Source organism: Electrophorus electricus, chromosome 1 (genome assembly GCF_013358815.1).
Source record: "Electrophorus electricus isolate fEleEle1 chromosome 1, fEleEle1.pri, whole genome shotgun sequence".
NCBI lineage: Eukaryota > Metazoa > Chordata > Actinopteri > Gymnotiformes > Gymnotidae > Electrophorus > Electrophorus electricus.
In genome coordinates, this window is record NC_049535.1 from 11,882,268 (window position 1) to 11,897,267 (window position 15,000).

Sequence of the window (15,000 nt, forward strand, 5' to 3'; positions counted from 1 at the left end):
GGAGGGAGGGAGGGAGAGAGAGGGAGGGAGGGAGAGAGAGGGAGGGAGGGAGAGGGAGGGAGAGAGAGAGAGAGGGAGGGAGAGGGAGCGGGGGAGGGAGGGAGAGAGGGAGAGAGAGAGGGAGGGAGAGAGGGATGGAGAGAGGGAGCGGGGGAGGGAGAGAGGGAGAGAGAGAGAGAGGGAGGGAGAGGGAGGGGGGGAAGCAAGGAGGGAGGGAGGGGAGGGGGGGAGAGAGAGGGAGAGGGAGGGAGAGGGGGGGAGAGAGAGGGAGAGGGGGGGGGAGAGAGAGAGGGAGGGAGAGGGGAGGGAGGGGAGGGAGAGGGAGAGGGAGGGAGGGAGGGAGGGAGAGGGAGAGGGAGGGAGGGAGAGGGGGGGGAGGGAGGGGAGAGGGAGGGAGAGAGAGAGAAGGGGGAGAGAGAGAGAGAAGGGGAGAGAGAGGGAGAGAGGGAGGGAGAGAGGGTGGAGGGAGAGGGAGAGAGAGGGAGGGAGGGGGAGGGAGAGAGGGAGAGGGAGGGTGAGAGAGGGGGAGAGAGGGAGAGAGAGGGGGAGAAGGATGGAGAGGGAGGGAGGGAGAGGGAGGGGGAGAGAGGGGGAGAGAGGGAGAGAGGGGGAGGGAGGGAGGGAGGGGGAGGGAGAGAGGGAGGGGGGGGAGGGAGGGAGGGAGGGGGAGGGGGAGGGAGAGAGGGAGGGGGAGGGAGGGGGAGAGGGGGAGGGAGGGGGGGAGGGAGGAAGGGAGGGAGGAAGAGGGAGAGAGTGAAAAACATCAGTGGAAGTTCTAAAATAAAGCTCAAATAAAGGATTTTCACTTGTTCTATAATTTAAAATGATATAGAACAAAGATCAATTTAATCACATAATGAAATAATGTGAATTACAACATCAGTCTTGTGGCTTTGTGTAGGTTGGGAAAATGTCTTTGCCTGTGAACCAAAGATAGACAGACAGACTGCAGATCCCACCTGTGTGTGCCCATGTTTCACAGCACTGTAGATAGGAGCCATACCCCTGCGGTTCGGCTGTGTTACCGTGGCGCCCTGCTCCAGAAGGAAGACACACCCCTCCAGCTTGCCCCGCCCGGCGGCAGCGGTCAGAGCTGCAGGGATCAGGGACGCAGAAGAGGCCGTGTTGTCTTTAGTGGTATTCAGGCTACTGCAGTTTCCACACGGTTCACACATCGTCCTTTAAATGTGTTGAAAAACTGGGACGCAACATATCGGAGCACTGGCATGAAACGCACCTGTCTCCCCCCACAGAGTATCACAGGCATCTATCTCCACGGCAACCTTGTCCTTGTTCAAGGCCAGCAGGGTCTTCACGACCTGAGCACGTGCCAACAGACCAACGGCATTAAGCTCAAAAAACACACTCACGCAAACAAAACTGCTGGTCAGGAACAGGAACAAGACTTTGGCCCGTTGCTATGACAACGAAGAACGGGGCTGGATGTAACCTCTCTCGGAGGAGTGGAGGAGTTCTCTACTATGTAGCTGGAGCTCAGGATGGAGTGTGTCACACTGAGGTACACAGATTGTGTGACGTTTCCTTTGGGTTTACCTTGTCGTGTTTTCCACTTGAAATGTCAGAGCCCATATTGAAGGTGAGTGAGAGTGTGTGTGTGTGTGTGTTTTCTACCTGTGTGTGTTCCCGGCTGTGTGTGCATGTGTTTCCTGCCGGTATGTGTGCAATACTGGAGGCTGTGTGTGTGTGTGTGTGTGTGTGTGTGTATGTGTGTATGTGTGTATGTGTGTGTGTGTGTGTGTGTGTGTGTGTGTGTGTGTGTGCGCTTCCTACCGGTATGTGCTCCATACTGGAAGCTGCAGTCAGGCTCTGCTGTAACACACTGCTCTTGTGGACAGCATCGGGCTGCGTGGGCTCTGGGCTCCAGTCCTGCTCCAGCAGGTAGTGCAGGACGTCCCCGTGACCTCGCAGGGCAGCGTGGACGGCTGCACACTGCCCACTCTTATCCACGTGCTCCACCTGACACACACACACACACACACGCGCGCGCGCACACACGCACACACACACACACACGCACACACGCACACTGTAGTCAGAATGGGTAAAGTGGGGGTGCGTTTGCTCAACATAAGCAGGTAGTAGTTTGTACTGGAATATATACTGTTCTAGATTCACTGTGAGATTTTGTCAGATGCCCTGTACTGTGAGTAATGTAACTGACTAATTGATGGGAGATTCTTAACGGACTACACTAATGAAACCAAACCAAAAAAAGTAACAAAAACATTGTGTGCTATTTTACATTATTCTGATCATTTATGACTGTAGGCAAGAGAAATTAGCCAGTCTCTTAGCCAGCAAATCTCTGAAGAGAAGCGTCTGGATTGATTTGGGTTAAAGTTACATTCCCTGACCTCAGCAAGACTAAGAGGTGCAGCTTAAAACCACTGAGAGAAATAGCTTTGTTCAGAATTGCCATGCAGCACTCCAGAAATGATAAATTATTACTATTTGTGAGAGTTGCTAACTTGGCTAGCTAGCTAACTGTTACAAAAATATAAATTACTTATTAAATGACTACGTAGATTTTGTGCTGCATCGCTGCTGTCCCTAGCAACCAATGAGCCACAACCTGATCGTTGCTTAGCTGCTAGCCGTAGCGCTAATATAGCATCTTTCCATAGCTGACCCGCCCGTGATTGCATCATGGCTAATTCAGAACCCCAAAAAACCACACAGAGAAGGGAGGCGTGGCTAGAAGAGAGGCGTGGCTAGAAGGGAGGCGGGGCTAGAAGGGAGGCGGGGCTAGAAGGCTGTTGGCGTTACTCTTTAAGGCGTGACTGATGGCTGGACCAGGCGTCTTTGCTGACCTTTGCCCCTTTCATGCAGAGCAGCGTGACTGCCCCCCGGTGGCCGGCGGCAGCGGCATAACACAGGGGTGTCATGCCGTTTTCGGACGCTTCGTCCACGGGTGCGCCGAACTCCAGCAGCAGGGACACCATCTCCAGGTGGCCCAGGTGTGACTGCACGCACAGCACGGGGGCGCTGTTGAGCACCTCGGTGCGGTAGCACACGCTTGCCCCTCCCAGGATCAGCAGCCGAGACACCTGGGGACACAGGTGAGGACAGGCTGTGGGGACGCAGGTGAGGACAGGCTGTGGGGACGCAGGTGAGGACAGGCTGTGCGGACGCAGGTGAGGACAGGCTGCGGGGACGCAGGAGGGGACAGGCTGCGCGGACGCAGGTGGGGACAGGCTGCGCGGACGCAGGTGGGGACAGGCTGAGGGGACGCAGGAGGGGACAGGCTGCGGGGACGCAGGTGAGGACAGGCTGCGGGGACGCAGGTGAGGACAGGCTGCGCGGACGCAGGTGAGGACAGGCTGCGCGGACGCAGGTGGGGACAGGCTGAGGGGACGCAGGAGGGGACAGGCTGCGGGGACGCAGGTGAGGACAGGCTGCGCGGACGCAGGTGGGGACAGGCTGAGGGGACGCAGGAGGGGACAGGCTGCGGGGACGCAGGAGGGGACAGGCTGAGGGGACGCAGGAGGGGACAGGCTGCGGGGACGCAGGAGGGGACAGGCTGCGGGGACGCAGGTGAGGACAGGCTGCGGGGACGCAGGTGAGGACAGGCTGCGCGGACGCAGGTGGGGACAGGCTGAGGGGACGCAGGAGGGGACAGGCTGCGGGGACGCAGGAGGGGACAGGCTGCGGGGACGCAGGAGGGGACAGGCTGCGGGGACGCAGGTGAGGACAGGCTGCGGGGACGCAGGAGGGGACAGGCTGAGGGGACGCAGGTGAGGACAGGCTGCGGGGACGCAGGAGGGGACAGGCTGAGGGGACGCAGGAGGGGACAGGCTGCGCGGACGCAGGAGGGGACAGGCTACGGGGACGCAGGTGAGGACAGGCTACGGGGACGCAGGAGGGGACAGGCTATGGGGACGCAGGTGAGGACAGGCTACGGGGACGCAGGAGGGGACAGGCTATGGGGACGCAGGTGAGGACAGGCTGTGGGGACACCAGCTGCTCCTCATCATATGGACTCAGCTATGACTTGTACAGCTATGACTTGTATTCAGTCCAGTTTTCATGGACACACACATAAACCCCCCTCCCCCGTGTTAATCCAGCCACAGAAACGTGTTTTTCTTGTGGCCTGGATCTGACAGGACACACGTGTGCTGCATTTTAATTCTGGTACTATAGTCCAAAATCTTTGATGTAGCGACGTAATCGTCCCCACAGCACACACATGCGTGCAAATTCAGTTTCCTGGCCAGACACGGAGAAGATCCCTGCTCCACTGTGTCAAACCAAAGACGAGAAAGGAATTCTGAACCAACAAAGCGCCAGTGTCTACAGGCCCACAGAGGCGCGCGCACGCGTGTGTGTGCAAGAGACAGAGAGAGAGTGGCTCCTGTAATGAAAAAGCTTTCTAGCTGTGGATTCAACCAGCGAAAACGCAAATATGACAAGATCCTTTTGAGCATACAAATAGCTTATTTAGAATTAATTTTATGGCCGAACGCAGGGAGTCACGCGCAGTGTTCACAGCAGATGAAAGGTGACGGGCACTTTGAATGGAGAGCTGGTGCAGAAATGGTGGTTTGATCAGGATGCAGGATGGGGCAGGACACGCAGGACTCGCAGGACATGGGGCTTAAAAGAGCAGGACACAGAGTCTCATTTATTTATCCAAACACAAATTAATGAAATGCTCCTCACCCAGACGGCTGTGAAGGACACACACTCACACACACACTCACACAGACACACTCACACACACTCGTTTCATTAAAACAAGGAAATCACAATGGCGGTCCAGAACAGAGCAATTAACGTATAGTAGAATGAATGAAGAATTATAATGTGACGCCATTTTTTCAACATTAATGACTGCACTGTGTGTGTGTCTTCAGTCGTCTTTACTCTGATGACGTTCACACTGTCATGGCTCTCCACGTGAGCTCGGGATGCGTCGGGGTCGCTAATTAGATGGGTACACTGACCCTGAAAATGGCTTTGATGAAGGCTCAATGGGAGGCCTCCAGCACAGTGTGTGTGCGCGTGTGTGTGCGAGAGAGTGTGTGTGATTTAACCTACCTTAACATTGGGTGTGTAGAGATTTCTGAGAGAAGAGAGAGCAGCAGAGAGACTGTCTGTACTGCTACTAATCCACAGAGCCTGAAGGATACTGGAAGAAACACCTGTTTTCTTACTATGTCCCTAAGAGAGGGGGAGAGAGAGAGAGAGAGAGAATGTATGCAAGTGTCATCACTAATTAATTCAATTAGGTGCTAAATGGAATGAGAAGGTGTGGAAGCTGTGTGTGTGTGTGTGCGCGCGCGTGTGTGTGTGTCTGTACGTAGGCGTGTGTGTGTACGCGTGTGTGTATGTGTCTGTATGTATGCATGCGTGTATGTGTCTGTACGTATGCGTGTGTGTGTATGCACGCGCATGTATGCGTGTGCGTGCGTGTATGTGTCTGTATGTATGCGTGTGCGTGCGTGTATGTGTCTACGTATGCGTGTGCGTGTACGTGCGTGTGTATGTGTCAGTATGTATGCGTGCGTGTGTGTGTGTGTGTGTACACGTGTATGTGTCTGTACGTATGTGTGTGCGCGTGTGTGTCTGTACTTTTGCGCATGCGTGTGTGTGCACGTGCGTGTGTATGTGTCGGTATGTATGCGTGCGTGTGTGTGTATGTGTGTGTACACGTGTATGTGTCTGTACGTATGCGTGTGTGTGTCTGTACTTTTGCGCGCGAGTGTGTGTCTGTACGTATGCACGTGCGTGTGTGTGCACGTGCGTGTGTATGTGTCGGTATGTATGCGTGCGTGTGTGTGTGTGTGTGTGTGTGTGTATACACGTGTATGTGTCCGTACGTATGCGTGTGCGTGTGTGTGTCTGTACTTTTGCGCGCGAGTGTGTGTGTGTGCGTGTGTGTGCACGTGCGTGTGTATGTGTCGGTACGTATGCGTGTGTGTGTGTGTGTGTGTGTGTGTGTGTGTGCAGCTGTGTCCTCTACCTTGAATATATGTGCTTTGAGGATATGGTGACCCAGTTCCATGGTCTGCTGCCTGTTCAGTTTTCCATCTTGTCGAGAGAGCAAGAAGGCCAACAGGGCATGTCCACTCCTATGTCACAACACCCTTCATCATCATCATCATCATCATCATCATCATCATCTCCATCATCATCACCATCATCAGTTACAGCAACGACATAACCATCGTCACTACAGTGTCCTTTCGTCTCCTTCCCCGTCACACTCCGGGAACACCCTGCACTAATTTTGCTCCGGTAGGCTGCGCCGCAAATCACGGTGCTTGTGACATGCGGCAGGATTGACTGGCTCCCAAGGAGAATCGGAGAACGGGCGCGAGGGTCCTTGTCCTGCCAGATTGATGCTGCTGACAAAAGGCTGTGGGTGACGGCGTGAATCACGTCGCTATTGGAGACCATCTGCAGTATCGTTTTAGCTGTCACAGACCTTCAAACTAACAGAGGTGACGAGAAGAACGAGACGAGTTTGTTTTAGCTGATCCGCCCCCATCCGCTGCTCTGTGTCACAATGGCTTTGTCTTGATCACCTACTGATTAACGCTGTCTAGACAGTTTCAGCAGAGGACCTGTCCCGTCTCTTCCGGAGTACAGACTGTGATTACGCAGGGCCTCTCCGTGAAGCGGCAGGGCTGTCTGATGTGTGTTAAGTGGGCATCGCTGCGTGCACTCTAACCTCACCCCCCCACATGCCGACTACGGACATCGAAGCTCCGGATGTTCACGGGGGTCAGCTGACAGTCCCTGGGTGTCTCGTTATTATCCACCGTAGCTGTTCTGCCGGAGAAATGCTCTACCGCTAAGACAGTAGGAACCACCGTGTATTCATTTGTGCAACAGTGTCAGTTTCTCAGAACCCACAACGCCTCTCAAGAGGAAGTGAAGTCGTCGCTCACCTCGGATCGCACAGGAAGTCGGTGCTGTCGCCGTCTGCCCTCCACACCAGCCACTCCCTGAAGGACGGGTGGCAGAACATGCGCGTGCGGTCCCGCCGGCCCACCAGGAAGCAGGAGAGCACCTCCATGCGCTGCTGGAAGTCGGGCCATTCCAGTGCCCCCTGCAGGCTGCCGGCGTTGAGCGCGCGGAACAGCTGCTCGTCGGTGAGCGGGTGCAGCGAGGCCAGTGCCACATTCAGCACGGGCAGCGCCCGCTCGAAGGCCGCCGCTGTGGGAAAGCGCGCGGCGCACTGCAGCTGGTAGAGCTCGGACAGCGAGCCGGGGCCGGGGCCCGGCGAGTGGCCCTGCTCCAACAGGTCCAGGGCCAGCTTCAGGTACAGGTACGAGCCCTGGCTGCGGCCCGCTAGGAGCGACGCCAGCTTGGCCGCAGCGCCTGGCTCTGCCTTACCGTCAGCGGCCGCGACGGAGGGCAGACGCTCCGCCCTCTGCTGCGCGTACGCGTGCAGGTCTGCTGCGATGGCCTTGTTGTCATGGAGATCGTCCAGGGAGATGATGGGGAAAGGGAAGAGACTGGTGACTCCCTGCAGGAGAGGAAATACAGGAATTCAGGCTCCCCTGTGAAACCACTCTGAATTACACGTGTGTGTAAAATATCTCCCTTGCTTCATTCTTCCATACAGACACAATGGTCCGTGGAGATAGAACATAAAAGGTTGGTTTTCTGGACACCGTGAATTGTCACTGCGGAGTACACTATAGTTCCAGAGCTTGACCCAGAACATGAACATGGCTCATCTAAGATCTCGACAAGGCAGAACCAAAGTCGGGAGACTTGCTCTGTACCGCACGCTCAGACGCCTCGGCTCAGTTCAGTCGCCATTCCAGCGCTCAGAAATCAATACGTTGTTATCCTTGAAACTCCTGCCTCGCTTCACCCGCGTACGGAAGCAGCAAGAGCTCAGACGAGCGTCTGTATGGTCCCGTTCAACAACTGGTCAGGGTGAGTGTGTCGCCCAGAGGAACTGTTTATTTGATCCTGGAAAAAGGCCCATTCCAAAAACAACCCCTGAAATAGGCATCATGCATAATGCATTACATCCATGGCCCACTTTGCTTTATGAGCACCAGCAGATTAGAAGCTCAGAATATCCTTCTCTCCATCAACTCCGGGTATCTAAACACCCATCAGCAACGCTGGCTGAAGGAACGCCAGCCAAAGCAACTGCCACTGAAGGAACCCCAGTCAGAGAGACTTAACTTACACAACTGGCACTGGAATGCTGGATCCCAGCACCAGACTTCAGAACAGGCAAAGGTAATCAATACTATGGCAAAGCAACACCAACCATAAAGCCACCAGCTATTTAATAGTCAGTTGGGGGCACCCACCCAGCTTCTGCAAAGCCTGAGTGTACCACAGGTGGGTGGTTTCCCTGTTTTAACACCAAACTGACTCAACTGACTCTGGTTCTGGACTCTGGTCCTGCAGCAGAGGAACATCCCTGCTGTGGACCGAAGCATCAACAAGGACTTGGCCATATCAGGGTTACTCTAGGTCTTCTACATCAGCTCAGTAGATAGCCATACAACTTGAGTAATTGAGGGTTAAGGGTCTTGCTCAGGGGCCCAACAGTGGCAACTTGGCAGTGGTGGGGTTTGAACCAGCAACCTTCTGATTACAAGTCAAGTGCCTTAACCATTGAGTGTTTGGTTTGCTGGTGAGTTCACCTATCATGTATAAGGTGAACTCACCAGCAAACCAATCATGTGTTAGGAGAACTCACCAGCAGGTTGACCCTGACAGTGACAACCAGTTTGAGCCAGCTGGGGAACTTGGAGATGATCTTGGTGATGAATGAGGCAATGGTGTCTCCGTAGTCGGGCTTGTGAAATTCCGCCTCGTTCAGGCCATCCACCAGAATGATGTAGTCATCCTCCGCAATCTTCCTCTCTGCTCGGCCCGAGAAGTGGGAGGAGGAAGAGAAGGGAGCATTGAACGTTGGTTTGTTTGTCTCCTGAACCAATCATGGTTATTAGGCGGAAACTTTCCATAACTACAGTGATGTAAGTGGTTGAGAGAATCAGGGTTTATCGTGCCCATCCTACCCAGCATAATGCTAGCAGGCCCTCTGTCATCAAACCCTACCTGGCGTACCAGTTCCTCAGCCATGCACAAACGTATGCAAAATAATATTACAAAGAGACACAGCTGTTAATATTTTCCTCATGGCTGTGTGTGTGTTAAACGCCTCACCCTTGAGATGTATGTTAAACGCTTCACCCTTCTGGAGTGTGTGTAAACGCCTCACCCTTGTGATGTGTGTTAAACGCCTCACCCTTGCGGAGGAGAGCCAGAGGCTCGAGCACGCCCCGGCGGAAGGCGGCGACAGGGTCCTGCACACAGGATCGCAGACTGAGGAGACTCTGCAGCTGTTGTTCGCGCAGCAGGACTTCCCTGTAGGGGCCGAGACGCGGCGCACGACACAACAGCGCAGACACGCTGTGCACAAACTCCGGCACCAGGCATGTGTAAGTGTTATCGGCCTGGCAGTAGTGATACGCTACCACCTGGGAAAGATGAGAAAGGCAGATAAAGAGAAACAGAGAGAGAGACAAAGAAAAAGAATTACAGATCACACTGATCAAAACCTTCCTGTATTCGGCAGTGTGCAGGTGTGTGTCCGTATATCATGCATACATGGTCCCTACATACATACACACATACATGCTTCTGCATGCCAGCTGAAGTACCATTAAACCACAGCGCTTCAGAACTCACACGGTGGCCAGCGATGCCCGGCCAGCAGATGGCCGATTAAAGCAGTGTGACTAGGACGCTCAGCACAGATGAAACCCAGATGCAGATAGCTAACGTGTTGTCCCACACACACACACACACACACACATACACACACACACACACACACACACAGTAGAATGGGAGTAAAGTGTCAGATTTGTTTGGGAGGTGCTATTTTTCATGGCGCATTAAACGCCATTTTAAAAAGCGCTCGGACACAGCATGCTTTCTTCATGTGAAACGGAGGGAGTGTTTGGGAGGTTTCATACACGTCCACTGTCGGCCTTCTGACCAACACCACTCTGCTGCTTAAGACCTCTGGAGCCCCTTAGCTATGGAAGTTGGATTGTATGTGTGTGTGTGCACAACAAGTATGTACTGTATATGTGTTTTCTGGGTGAGTACATGTGTGAAATGATCCTGTGAGTGAGTGGGTGAGTGACTGTGTGTGTGTGTGTGTGTGTGTGTGTGTGTGTGTGTGTGTGTGTGTATGAATGAGTGAGCAGATATATGAGTGAGTGAGTGAGTGAGTGAGTGGATGCATGAGTGAGTGAGTTAGTGAGTGAGCGTGTGAGTGAGTGAGCGGGTGAGTAGATGTAAGAGTGAGTGAGTAGATGTATGAGTGAAAGAGTAGATGTATAAGTGAATGAGTGAGTGAGTGAGTGACTGAGTAGATGTATGAATGAATGAGTAGATGTATGAGTGAATGAGTGAGTAGATGTATGAGTGAATGAATGAGTAGATGTATGAGTGAATGAGTGAGTAGATGTATGAATGAATGAATGAGTAGATATATGAGTGAATGAGTGAGTCTGAGGGATATCCTTATTGGATAAGACCCACTCCACATGTGTACGTAATATCCAAACGCAATAGGCAACCCTAGTCCGTAATTATCCACCTCACTGCCACAGACCAGCCATGTTCCTCCAAATATCCTGTCCATATTGACAATGCAGACAACGGAAAAGCCATGTTGATAGTCCTTGTTCCAGATCCCAGCAAAGGCTGTACATTTTTAAAGAAAGCATAGACAGTACTGAATTAATACTGAATTAATGATGAACCTGGGCTTCTGCTTTATCAGGCACTTTCAGAGAGCTGAATTTGATCGGGGTTGCAGTCGTTGCGGCAGCTAAACTCTCCGGTAGTAACCGGAGTATCCAGAGTGAAAATCCTGATGATAGAGTCATGCAGAGGAAGACACTTCCAGGTCCTGCACTATGGGAAGTAGCTGCTGCCCTCTGGCAGAAGACAGAGAGCGCCTCGGTGTAAAGGAAATCATTTGTTTGTGCCTGCTTTAGAAAAGATTTTAAACAGCACGGGAGCTGCGACACTCTTTTCCACGCTGGAATTATACTGAAATCTGTAACAGGCTGTGTAAGAATTGTAAGACTTTTATTTATGTATTAGTTTATTTATTTATGTTTTTATTCATTTAAATGAAGAGGTTGTACAATATCTAAGACACTGTGCAGTAACTGCCGGCTGGTTTACGCGATAATTGTAGGACCGTAATAATTATAAGCTGCAACAATAAAACTGCACTAAATGTGGAAATGTGTTGTGCTCAAACTGGCCTAGCTGAGGGTACAACGACATATATCGTTGCATTAATAGGCTCCCAGGCTTTGTTCGGTCAGGTCTACATTCTCAGACATCAGCAGCTGACTGATGGGAACGTGTTCAGTTTCCTGTGCCACTTTCCCAAATGACTCGTGTTAAAGACGACGTATATGTATATTTAATTGATTCTGCTGTCTTTATGGGTTTGATAGGGTTATGTTAAAGGCTTCCTAACAAAACGCCCCCTATGGTCAAGACCTGGTCTACACGAACGTGGCTAATAAAAAATGACCCTGTTGTGAGTGCAGGACAGTCAGCCACCTGACATCTGAGGACAGTCATATACAGAATGTATAGAAGCCTAACAGGGACATGCAAAATGTCAGTTTGCCTAATAAAGTTATTAAGCATCCGTTTGTATTGGGGGGTTTGTGTGTGTATGTGTGTATGCATTCATTTGTGTGTGCATATGTGTGTGTGTGTGTATACATATGTGTTTGCTTGTGTGTGTATATGTGTGTACGCATTCATTTGTGTGTGCATATGTGTCTGTGTGTGTGTGTGTGTGCATATGTGTCTGTGTGTATATATGTGTTCGCTTGTGTGTGTGTGTGTGCGCATATGTGTCTGTGTGTGTGTGTGCATATGTGTGTGTGTCTGTGTGTGTGTGTGTATGTGTGTGTGTGTGTGCGTGTGTGTCTGTGTGTGTGTGTGTATGTGTGTGTGTGTGCGTGTGTGTGTGTGTGTATCTGTCTGTGTGCGTGTGTGTCTGTGTGTGTGTGTGTATGTGTGTGTGTGTGCGTGTGTGTCTGTGTGTGTGTGTGTATGTGTGTGTGTGTGTGTGTGTCTGTGTCTGTGTGTGTGTATCTGTCTCTGTGTGTGTGTGTCTGTGTGTGTGTGTGTATGTGTGTGTGTGTGCGTGTGTGTGTGTGTGTATCTGTCTGTGTGTGTGTGTGTCTGTGTCTGTGTGTACCTTGCTGGCAAGGCGTTTGACCGCTTCCTCTCTGTGCCGGTGTGTGTCAGGGGTCGGGGGGCAACTGCTGCTGCGTAGGGGGCTCTGAGAGGGTGGGTTCAGCTGGTTGCTAAGGGCATCACTTCCTCTGCTCCCCCCTGCAACACACACACACGCACATGCACGCACACACACGCACGCACGTTATGCCTGCACAGCTATCCACTGCAGCCCTGTCAAAGGCTGTGATTAAATAAGGACAGAGACACATAAACTCAAACTGAACACATGAATTAGTGTGTGTTCAGTTCTACAGCTGGTGCTAATGTGCTGTGTGCTGTGGTGGTCTTACTCTTAGGGGAGGACCCCGGGCTGTTGCAGGCCACCTGCCTGATCCGGCCTCCATGACAGCTCAGAGCCACTAGGCGAGAGATCACTGCTGTCTTCCCGAAGCCCACACTGCCCACCACGACCGCGCCGCCCCCTGGCCCCGCCTCCCCGGTCCCCGCCAGCACCTCCTCCAACCGCTGGAACAACCAATCGCGGCCCACAAACATGGAATCCGTGGTGACGCTGGGTACCTCGAACAGCAAGGGTTTGAGCATGATGTCCACAGGCTTGTATGGGGTGATTCGAGCTGCATGGTAAAATACACACATGTAACACACACACATACACACACGCACACACACACACGTGTAATGTAACACACACACACACACACACATACACTTTCATAGGGAGAAAATCTGGCATACTGTTTAAGTAAGTGCGATGTAAATGTACGCACTGACCTTGATGGAGGTCAAATATAAATTTAGGTACAGGACTTGGTGCAAGTATATGATTGCAGCTACAGTTTAAATGTATGTACAGGTCCTGATGTCGGTATCTGAGTGCAGGTGCAGCTCTGGCTGCAGGCATGTGAGTGTAGGTACCGTCTGAGTGCAGAGATGTGAGTGTAGGTACCGTCTGAGTGCAGGGATGTGAGTGTAGGTACCGTCTGAGTGCAGGGATGTGAGTGTAGTTAGCGTGTGAGTGCGGGGATGTGAGTGTAGTTAGCGTGTGAGTGCAGGGATGTGAGTGTAGGTACCGTCTGAGTGCAGGGATGTGAGTGTAGGTACCGTCTGAGTGCAGGGATGTGAGTGTAGGTACCGTCTGAGTGCAGGGATGTGAGTGTAGGTACCGTCTGAGTGCAGGGATGTGAGTGTAGGTACCGTGTGAGTGCAATGATGTGAGTGTAGTTAGCGTGTGAGTGCAGGGATGTGAGTGTAGGTACAGTCTGAGTGCAGGGATGTGAGTGTAGGTACTGTGCGAGTGCAGGGATGTGAGTGTAGGTACTGTGCGAGAGCAGGGATGTGAGTGTAGGTACTGTGCGAGTGCAGGGATGTGAGTGTAGGTACTGTGCGAGTGCAGGGATGTGAGTGTAGGTACTGTGCGAGTGCAGGGATGTGAGTGTAGGTACTGTGCGAGAGCAGGGATGTGAGTGTAGGTACCGTTTGAGTGCAGGGATGTGAGTGTAGGTACTGTGCGAGAGCAGGGATGTGAGTGTAGGTACTGTGCGAGTGCTGGGATGTGAGTGTACCTTTGGCCTCCTGGTTGCGGCCACTGGTGTGCGCCCCAGGCCAGGGACCTCGCAAGGAGGAGCGCAGGGGTGCATTCCGCTGTTCATCTAGATACTTCAGCTCCTCCAGCTTAGTGGTGCTGGTGGCTGGAGAGAGACACAAAGACAGAGAGAACAAAGGAGACAGAAAGAGACACAGACAGAGTCAAAACAGAGAGAGAGAGAGAGAGAAAGTTCTTTACCACGACTGTGCTTGTGCAACACTGGCAAGAAAGTGGAAATAGAACTTCCTGTGCCTGAGTGAACGGGGCCTGCAAATTAGAGCCCCAATTAAACGTCCCTCAGGTACAGAACAGTCCACAGTCTCAGCACTTCTGAAGCCCAGCGGTGCTGCTGTGTGAGTGTGCGCTCACGTGCGTATGTGTGTGTTTTGTGTTCTGAAGGAGTCAGAGAAACAGTGTGTTTGGCTGTAGAGGCAGTAGACTATCCACACTGTTCCCAGGGAGCCTGGAGAGCAGTGTTCACCATCTCCACACACACACACACACACACACACACACACACACACACAGAATCATACATACATTTAATGCCTTACACGCACTCTCTCTCTCTAGTCTAATCTCCCTCTGTAGTCTAATCTTCTTGATAATCTGTAATCCCTGCAAATGGATGAGCGTCTCTCTGCGTTGGTTCTCGGGAGCAGAGGGCTTGTTCAGGTACACCTATACTGGTGATCGTAGGGGCACCCCGCCAGGGCCGCAACCCGCTGATACTGCACCCTCCGCTGGGCGTGTGTGTGTGTGTGTTAGTGTGTGTTAGCTGGGCAGGGTGCCAAGGACCCGCCAGGGACCAGCCAGGGTGTGCTGCTCGTAGAGGTGAGAGTGAGACAAAGCTTGTACACACAAGCCTGTGTGTGTGTGTGTGTGTGTGTGTGTGTGTGTGTGTGTGTGTGTGTGTGTGTGCACTGAAAAATTCACAGCTTATATGATTCGTTTTGGTGGAAGTGTGCAGTACGTTTTCTATTTGCCGGCGTCTCTGATCCTCTCAAATCATCTCCGTTTAAGCTGCAAGTGAGACACCTATACGAGCCGTAATGCCCTTATCACACCTGCCTCTCACACTGCTCTGTCCACGCGTAGGAAAACAGAGTAGTAAAAGAATCGGTGAGGTGTTACAGTGAAGTATCTACTCACACACA

General features: G+C 52.4%; 1 protein-coding gene across 4 annotated transcripts in view; it reads right to left on the reverse strand.

Annotated features, from left to right (window-relative positions):
- tanc1a (tetratricopeptide repeat, ankyrin repeat and coiled-coil containing 1a) overlaps positions 1–15,000 on the reverse strand; it is a 52,967-nt gene that overhangs the window by 6,814 nt on the left and 31,153 nt on the right. For all 4 annotated transcript variants that reach the window (XM_035526571.1, XM_035526570.1, XM_035526577.1 and 1 more), the window contains 12 exons: positions 13,821–13,946; positions 12,588–12,872; positions 12,257–12,393; positions 9,254–9,485; positions 8,702–8,868; positions 6,918–7,498; positions 5,987–6,095; positions 5,062–5,184; positions 2,832–3,068; positions 1,792–1,977; positions 1,238–1,319; positions 960–1,093 (listed from right to left, as the gene is read on the reverse strand). In XM_035526571.1, coding sequence (XP_035382464.1) covers positions 960–1,093; positions 1,238–1,319; positions 1,792–1,977; positions 2,832–3,068; positions 5,062–5,184; positions 5,987–6,095; positions 6,918–7,498; positions 8,702–8,868; positions 9,254–9,485; positions 12,257–12,393; positions 12,588–12,872; positions 13,821–13,946 — 2,399 coding nt within the window. The remainder of the gene's footprint in view (positions 1–959; positions 1,094–1,237; positions 1,320–1,791; positions 1,978–2,831; positions 3,069–5,061; positions 5,185–5,986; positions 6,096–6,917; positions 7,499–8,701; positions 8,869–9,253; positions 9,486–12,256; positions 12,394–12,587; positions 12,873–13,820; positions 13,947–15,000) is intronic.